The sequence below is a fragment of the Culex pipiens genome, chromosome 2 (genome assembly GCF_016801865.2).
Source record: "Culex pipiens pallens isolate TS chromosome 2, TS_CPP_V2, whole genome shotgun sequence".
In the NCBI taxonomy this organism is placed as follows: Eukaryota; Metazoa; Arthropoda; class Insecta; order Diptera; family Culicidae; genus Culex; species Culex pipiens.
The window spans coordinates 2292851-2301230 of NC_068938.1; the positions used below are offsets into that span (position 1 = coordinate 2292851).

General features: G+C 52.4%; 1 protein-coding gene across 1 annotated transcript; it reads right to left on the minus strand.

Annotated features, from left to right (window-relative positions):
* Positions 1-1821: 1821 nt before the first annotated feature.
* On the minus strand, positions 1822-8077 carry LOC120417306 (uncharacterized). Its single transcript, XM_039579257.1, has 4 exons — positions 2768-8077; positions 2397-2490; positions 2078-2347; positions 1822-2012 (listed from the first exon to the last, which is right to left on the minus strand). Exons 1-4 carry the CDS (start codon positions 8075-8077, stop codon positions 1822-1824), a joined length of 5865 nt encoding a protein of 1954 aa, XP_039435191.1.
* Between the last annotated feature and the right edge of the window lie 303 nt (positions 8078-8380).

An 8380-nucleotide genomic window follows, 5' to 3' on the forward strand; every position in this document is an offset into this window, starting at 1 on the left:
TGTACATTCCAAGTTTGATGACCAGTTAAGCAGAAATGACTTACATCATTGTCGTGATTAACAATGTTTGAAATGTTATGCTCGAAAATAGCAAATACCAACTTTTATTCAATTTTTTTGCATGAAATCTGGAGCATCGTGAGTTGGAAGTATAAATTGAATTAGTTTGCTTTTTTCCATTGTAATAATTTGTTGTGGACTTTTAAATGTCGTTATTAGTCTAAAACTTGCAATTCTCTTATTAATGTGATGCTACATACAAAACCCTCACCTACACACCTGACCCACAGCACTAGAACGGCGCTAATTTGCTGTTATAATGCTAATGAAACCGACGAACTGCCAGCAGGATAACCAAGACGATGATGCTAGTGCATCTTTCCATTTCCACTCAGCCACAGTGATGTATTCTCAGAGGGGGATTCGAAAATGCATCAGTTTGTGTAAACTTTCGCGTTCCCAATTCGCCCTCTCCCGTCATAAATAAACATTGATTATTCGTCTGAAGTTCCCATTTCGCGGCTGATTACATCGCAGAGTTCAACCCCCCCGTCGCTATCGCCGTCGGATGCACTTTTGTGCTCCAACTCCGGGAAAAAAGCCCTTTTTGCTGCACATGCTGTTGTAAGCTGTTGTCGTTCAGCACTTTTTCTGCATCGTCGATCAGCAGCGCCAACCACCCACCAGCCACCACCCATCAACCAGGTTCGGAGTGAAAGCTCTGAGAATTGTGGCAGCTGAAAAAATAGCTTCCAGAAGGGTGGGTGGTTGGTGCTCCTGTGTTCACGCTGCTCAGCATAAATTGGCAACCCTGTTTACACTCGCCAAACCACACGCGATGATGCTCGACAAATAAACGATAATGCAACGATGTTCAAATATTAAGTAGGAAAATATGCGAGTGTTTTTTTCTGTTTTTGTTTTTCCTCAACTCTGTGTTTCGTGAGAGAGCGCGGGAGTTCATGAATAATGCATTTTGCGAGGGTGGGAACGGACAGGGACGGAGGTACATCAATTATGGAATTATTTTTACCACTCGAATGTAATCGCCTCGAGGCAGATATGGATGAATGTATGAAACAGATCACACATACACACGTTGAGCCATTTCGTGCATTCCGAAGTTGATGTGAAGTGCTGTTTAATTAATTTGAATTCAATCAGCATCAAAAGATGGCAAATGTTTCGGTAGGAATATAAGCGATTGCTGTGAAATTAATATCTGTACAGAACCGGATGGGTCCGGATCACTCTGGCTAGTTCCGGAGGAAATCAAACACGGCGGGCTACTTAAAACGCAAACTTTTATTTGCCACTCGCAAACAGACCGAACTTCTTCCAACGGACGTTTATTGGGATCTAACTCTAATTACATCAAACATACATGGATCAGATCGGTGCATCTTCGCGCCACCGATCGCAGTAAGCTGGGAGGGTTAATTTGGTGAGAGTGGGACCACAGAGAAAATTTAAATTAGAGAGAAAGAGCGACTTCAGAACTGCCACCTAAACAGGCGAGAATTAGTACGCGCGGGGTAGCACCAGCCGCGCGTACCACAGTACATCATTAGTCGTCTCTTTTGCTTACCTCTACCAATTCTTTACATCCCGGCCGCCTTGAAAGACCTTTCAAACCCAACCTACTGACCATGACACTAATACTACACCTAACATCTAACACACCTAACAACTACTTACAAGAACTAAATGTAAACAAATATACATGGAGCAACGAAAAATTATCACTTTCGCTTTCGATCGCGGTGCATCATTTTTCGGCACAATAGGTGCATCCTCATTGTTCGCCGATCAGCTGATGACCTAGCCGTTCTGCTGCTGCTGCTCGTGGTGTTTCTGCTGCTGCTGATCGAATTTCTTCACTTTCAGGTCAGTTTTCGGTGCTTTTAATCGTCTCTCGCTGCATTTTAGGGCTGCTGCTTGCCGTGGGGCGTCTCTGACGGCGGCAATCTCGTTCTCGATCCTCGGATGGTCGTCCTCGACGACAGGAAACTCTGTGAACGAACATAGGCGGCTTTTTACCAAGAAAATCAGGGGAAAAATAAGACTCGCCTGGAACGGAGGCCACCGTGGCCTCCGCGGGTGCCTCTGGCACCGATGCTACTGCCCTGGCGCGGACAGTGTGGGTGGATGAGCGGCGTACGTGCGACGTACGGTGTGTGTGCGACTTGTGCGATGCTTCGACTGCGTTGATCGTCGGGAAGGCTGGCCAAGCTATACGACGACCGGTGCAGGGTGACTCCAGCGGCCGAATTACTGCAGGTTTTTCGGTTGCTGAGTTGATCGTGGCTTTGCGCGTGCCCCCATGGGCACGAATTGAGCGATTTTTCTGGCGGTAGAAAACAGAAAAGCATTACTGTTTGCTTGACATGGGAGACCACCGGTCTCCGGGCGCGCTTGCGCCGAGTCTAGTGCGACTAGACCAATCCCCTGGAATGCGTCCAGCGGGTAGATGCGGTTGGTGATGGGACCCTTGATTGACGGTTTGTTGGAGAGATACGGACCTTAGAGCGAGTGGGACAACAGCGAACAGGTGCAGGGGAACATGGGCATCAACGCTGGCAGAAAAGAAATAGGATTACTTTTTGCTCAAGAATTACAATACATAAACTTAACTGGTGTGCGGGAGTGCACATCTGCACCCCCGCAGGCGCGTAAAGCACCTCGATGTTTAGTTCTCTTTTTGTGTGTTTTGGAAGTTGTCTGCTATAGGAAGGATGCAGATCTTTGAGATTCCTCTCTCGTAGACTCCGTCCTTCGTTTTGACGACCGCAACGCGCACGTTGCCATCGCTCCCAATGCGAATGTCGGTCACTCGCCCTAGGTGCCACATCTGTGGCGGCAGGTTCTCCTCTTTCAGCAGCACCATCATTCCGCAGGACAGGTTGTTGCGCTGTCTCGTCCATCGCGTTCGGTTGTGGAGGTCCGACAGGTACTGCGTCGACCACTTCCGCCAGATCTGCTGCACAAAGTCCTGCGTTCTCTGCCACGCTGACAGCCTGTTCTCTGGGACTTCCGCCAGGTCTGGTTCTGCCACCGCTGCTAGTGGTCTTTGGACCAGAAAATGACCTGGGGTGAGGACGTCGAGATCGTTCGGGTCACTGCTGAGGGGTGTCAGGGGGCGAGAGTTCAGGCATGCTTCGATCTGCACCAACACAGTCACGAACTCGTCGTGCTGCAGCACTCGCAAGCCAATCGTCTTCTTGAAGTGCGTCTTGAACGACTTCACCGCTGCTTCCCACAATCCACCGAAGTTCGGTGATCTTGGCGGAATGAATTTGAACTCGATGCTCTCCTTCGCCGCGTCTCTCACCACCGCTTCGTGGAACTGTTGATCGCAGAACAGCTTCGCCAGGTCGTCCAGTTCTCTCTTCGCTCCTACGAACGTCTTCGCGTTGTCGCACATGATCAGCTGCGGCTTTCCTCGCCGCGCGGTGAATCGCTTCAGCGCCGCCAGGAATGCTTGTGTGGTGAGGTCGGTCACAACCTCGAGATGTACTGCCTTCGTGACCAAGCACACGAACACAGCTACAAAGCATCGGACAGGTCTCGCCTTCCGACCGGGGTACGACAGCTGAAACGGTCCGCAGTAATCCACACCCGTTTTCAGGAACGGTGGAGCTGGATTTACGCGTTCTTGGGGTAGATCGGCCATGAGCTGATCTTGCACCTTGGGCTTGTTTCGGAAGCATGGCACACACTCGAAGATGACTTGCCTCGCTGCGCGCCGGACGCTCAGCGGCCAGAACCGCTCGCGCACACTAGAAATCAGCAGCTGAAGTCCAGCGTGGAAGTACTTGTGGTGGTAGTGCTGTAGAATCAGTTTAGTTAGCGGATGGTGGTTGTCCAAAATCATCGGATGCTTCCTCCCAGCTGAAACTGCAGCGTTTCGTAGCCGGCCGCCAACCAGTATTACGCCCTCCACGAGCCTTGGATTGAGCGCGTTCAACTTCGAAGTCTCGTTTACTTCTCCCTTCTTTTCTAGATCTGCGAGCTCATGCGGGAAGCATTCCTTCTGCGCCAGCTTCACCAGATCCAGCAGTGCCGCTTCGTGCTCGGCGTGCGTAATGTACCCGCTCTTTCGGCACTCACGGTTGGCAGGTCGAGCGTTGTGAGCGAATCTGCGGCAGAGCGCGGTGACTCGAATCAGCGCAAACAACGACGAATAGCGCGTGAACAGCTGCTCCGGCTGAAGAATCTGGACAGTGCAGGCGTACGACGCTCTCTGCTCCAGCAGTGCAGCTTCCAACTCCTCCTGCGTGGGGTTTCTTGTCTGTGGCCACTTGTCTGGACTTAGGCACAGCCATGTGGGTCCAATCCACCACAGCGATGCGTACGCGAGCAATGCTGGGATCATGCCTCGCGAGAGCAGATCCGCTGGGTTTTCCACACCGGGTACGTGGTGCCAGACACAACCTTTGCTCAGGTGCTGCATCTCCGACACACGATTTGCCACAAATGGATTCCAGCGAGATGGTGCGGACGCCAGCCAGCTCATTACGACCATCGAATCCGTCCACAGATGGATCTCGATGTCGACCGGAAACAATGGGCGTATCTTCTGCAGCAAGTGGCACATCAACAGTCCTGACGAGCACTCCAGTCGCGGGATCGTCTCCTCCTTGGTTCGTCGCTTCAAGTCGGTCATCGGCGCCACCTTAGTCTTCGACGTCAGCAAGTTGACCGACACGCCACCGTTGCTCCAGGTGCTGCGCGTGTAAAAACACGCACCGTACGCCTCAAGCGACGCATCGCAAAATCCGTGCAGCTCAAGCTTGACACACTGCAGGCTGAAACCAACCCAACGTGGCACAGTGATGTTGTCGAAGCTCATCATGTTTCGTCGAAACTCCTCCCAAATCTGCACAAGATTTTCTGGCAACGGCTCTTTCCAATCGATTCCTTTCTTCCACAGCTTCTGGAGGAAGATCTTGGCGATCACAACAACTGGTCCGACCAGTCCAACGGGATCGAAAATGCGTGCTGTGTCTGACAGCACCGTCTGCTTCGTGAACACCGTAGCGGCATTCCACGTCGGCGTTTTGAACTTGAACTCATCGCTGCTCGAGTCCCACAACAGACCCAGCGTCTTCACAGCGGCAGTTGACGAGTCCAACTCTTTTGCACCTCCTTCGTCTCGCAGCTCCTCGGGGATGGCTTCCAGCACGGCATTGTCGCTGCTTCGCCACTTCCTGAGCAAGAACCCGGCCGCCATCAGCCGCTCGCTGGTATCTCCAACCAGCTTCTGCGCTTCCTCGATCGAGTCGGCTCCCGAGAGCATATCGTCGACATAAAAGTCATGCTTGATGGTCTTCGCCGCCAGCGGATGTGTGGTTTCCATCTCTTCTCCTACCGTGCGCAAGCATTTCGTGGCCAGGTAGGGCGCCGACGCCGTTCCGTACGTCACCGTGGTGAGCTTGAAGGTGCGTACAGGCTCGCTCGGCGAGTCCCTCCACAAAATCCGCTGCAGATCCTGGTCATCTGGGTGAACGTTCACCATGCGGTACATTTTTGCGACGTCTGCCACGACGGCGATCTTCCGCAAACGAAAGCGAAGAATGATGGTCAGCAAATCATCCTGGACCACCGGTCCTACCATCAAAGCATCGTTCAGCGAGACTCCTGACGAAGTAGCACATGAGGCGTCGAAGACTACTCTCAGCTTGGTGGTCGTACTGTCTGGTCTCAGCACAGCATGGTGAGGTAAATAGTACGCTTGCTTCTCCTCCGTGTCTTCTTTCACCTCCTCCATGTGTCTCATCTCCAGGTACTCGTGAATGAAGTCAGAATACTGCTTCATCAGTTCTGGATTAGCGGTGAGCCGCCTTTCCAGCCCGTAGAACCGCTTCATCGCGATCGACCTCGACTCGCCCAGACTCTGCAGGATCGTCTGCTTCTTCGGCAGTCTGACGACGAACCGACCAGTCTCGTCGCGCACGGTGTTCACCCTGAACAGGTCCTCGCAGGCGCTCTCCTCGAGCGAATGTGTACTCGGCGTCTGGCACGACTCCAACTCCCAGAACTTGGCGAGTAAATCGTTGATCTCCGCCAACGCTTCTGCTTCTGCTGAGTTCTGGTTCGCTACGACTCGTGGTAGCTTCGCCGCTACTCCGTTGACAACGCCAGACACCACCCAGCCGAGCTCGGTGTTCTGGATCGTCGGGCTTGCTTCTCCAAGCTTCATCTTACCATCGGACAACAGGTCATAGTAATGTTCTGCTCCAATGATCATGTCCACAGGTCCAGGACGGTAGAAGTGCGGATCCGCCAGCTTCACGTCCTCTGGAATGCTCAGCTGCTCGGCATCGATGTTGTTGAACGGCAGATTCGCCGTGACCTTCGCCAAAACATGGAACCTCATCGATGCTGCGAACTCCGAAATCGCCGAAGAACGAGCGCAAACAGTAGCGGTCACCGCAAAGGTGGAAGTGGATTCTGCAACGCCGATTCCTTTCACCCGCAGGTAGTCGGACTGCGGCTTGCATTTAAGCTTGCGCGCGAACTCCTTGGTCATCAGGTTTCGCTGGGAGCCACTGTCAAGCAGTGCTCGAGCGAACAGGGTGTGACCTCGCGAATCGCAAATCCGTACAACAGCCGTGGACAGCAACACTTCTCGAACCTCCTCCGTACGACTTGGAACAAGGGACGACGACAGGTTGCACGCTGCTGTGTGGCCTGTGGCGAGCTGTGAGCTCTGTGGTTGTGAGCTTTGCGAGACTGGTGTCTGTGTAGGGTTTTGTGTAGATTGAGTGGGTGTGTGACGGGTTTGGCTTTGTGTCTTCTGTTGTGGGTAGTGTGTGGATGGTGTGTTCCCTGAATGAGGTCGCGACGCGTTCGGGCCTGCAGCGGCAGCGTTCGACCTTTGGCCAAAGTTCTCGTGAAGAAGCGTGTGATGTTTCCGCTTGCACATCGAACAAAATCCTCTCGTACACTTTTCCACGACGTGACCAGGCTGCAAACAGTTGAAACACAGCATATTCCTCCTGGCAACCGCGACACGCTCTGCACAGCTCATCTTCTTGACCGCAAAACACTGGAACACGTTGTGCTGAGGTCCGTTGCAAAAAAAGCATCCGCTTGGCTCAGCAGACGCAGCGTGACTTGACGCGTACTTCGGCGGGCGACGCTCGTTCCTCGTAGCTTTCTTCATGGAATCGATCGTCTGCAGCACTCCGCACTGTTCCCGCAGAAACTCCAGCAGCGTCTCGTACTTCACGAACTCCTTTGACTTCTTGTTGTGTTCCTCCCAGTGGCGCAATGTTGCGGCGTCCAACTTGCTAGTGACAACGTGAGCGAGCAGGATGGACCAATCCTCAGTATTCACCCCGAGCTTGTTGATCATCTGCAGGTTCTTGTCCACCACGCTCAGCAGATGGTTCAACGCTTCAAAGCACTCGTCTCGTACGGGCTCAACAGCAAAGATGGCGTCGAGATGGCTCTTCAGGATCAGCTTCATGTTCCCGTAGCGATTCTCCAGCACGCCCCACGCCACCTGGTAGTTTGTATCCGACACGCGCACTGTGCTGATCTCAGCAAGCGCTTCTCCAAACAGTGAAGACTGAAGATAAGTAAACTTATCGAAATCTGAAAGGTTTTCACTATTATGGATCAGCGACTTGAAGGAATCCCGAAAAGTAATCCACTCGGTGATGTTTCCTCCAAACGACGGCAGCTTGATTTCGGGCAGCTTCACGCGCGAAACAGTCGATTTCGCCTGAGCAGGTGCCGCTTGCGTGGGTGCTTCCTCCTTCCGCTTTGCCAGCAACTTCGCCTTCAACTCACAGTACAAGTTCTCGAACTCCCATATCGCCTTAGTGTGCTCCTCTACATCTGGTGTTTTCTCCTTTCCAGCAGCATCAACACCGAAAACATCAGTGAGGACGTCGATCTTGCGCCGCACGACGTAGAACTTCGCCAACGCATCATCCAGCATGTTCAGCCGCACGTCGATCTGAGCTTCGTCTTCGCCATCCTTGAAGCCATCAACGAACTTCTTCGTCATCTCCAGCGTACTACGAAGCTGCCTCTCCTGCATCTGGTACTCCCGCAACGTAGTCATCGCGATGCACTTCTTGGACCACAATTGACACCTGAAAACCCGACGCGCGCGACCTCTCGAAGACAGATGACAGAGAACAAGACCAACCCACTAAGCCAGGGACCCCAGAACCGTCAATCACAGGGAGAATTTCACCACACTCAAGAACCCAAGCTCAATAAAAATCGCATCAACTTCAGTTCAAACCAGTTTAATTGTGGATCACCACAGCTCAAATAAAGAAATCAATGCAAATTGCAATGGCTGGCAGCGCATGCATCAGCTCCAAGCCACAGACCACTTCTACTTCCCTTTGAATCCGCA

Coding starts and splice junctions, on each gene's coding strand:
- LOC120417306 (XM_039579257.1), bottom strand. CDS start 8,077: ATGACTACGTTGCGGGAGTACCAGATGCAGGAGAGGCAGCTTCGTAGT. Junction 2,491..2,767: donor TCGTCAAAACGAAGGACGGA/GTCTACGAGAGA, acceptor CCGTCAATCAAG/GGTCCCATCACCAACCGCAT. Junction 2,348..2,396: donor AGCGCGCCCGGAGACCGGTG/GTCTCCCATGTC, acceptor TTCTACCGCCAG/AAAAATCGCTCAATTCGTGC.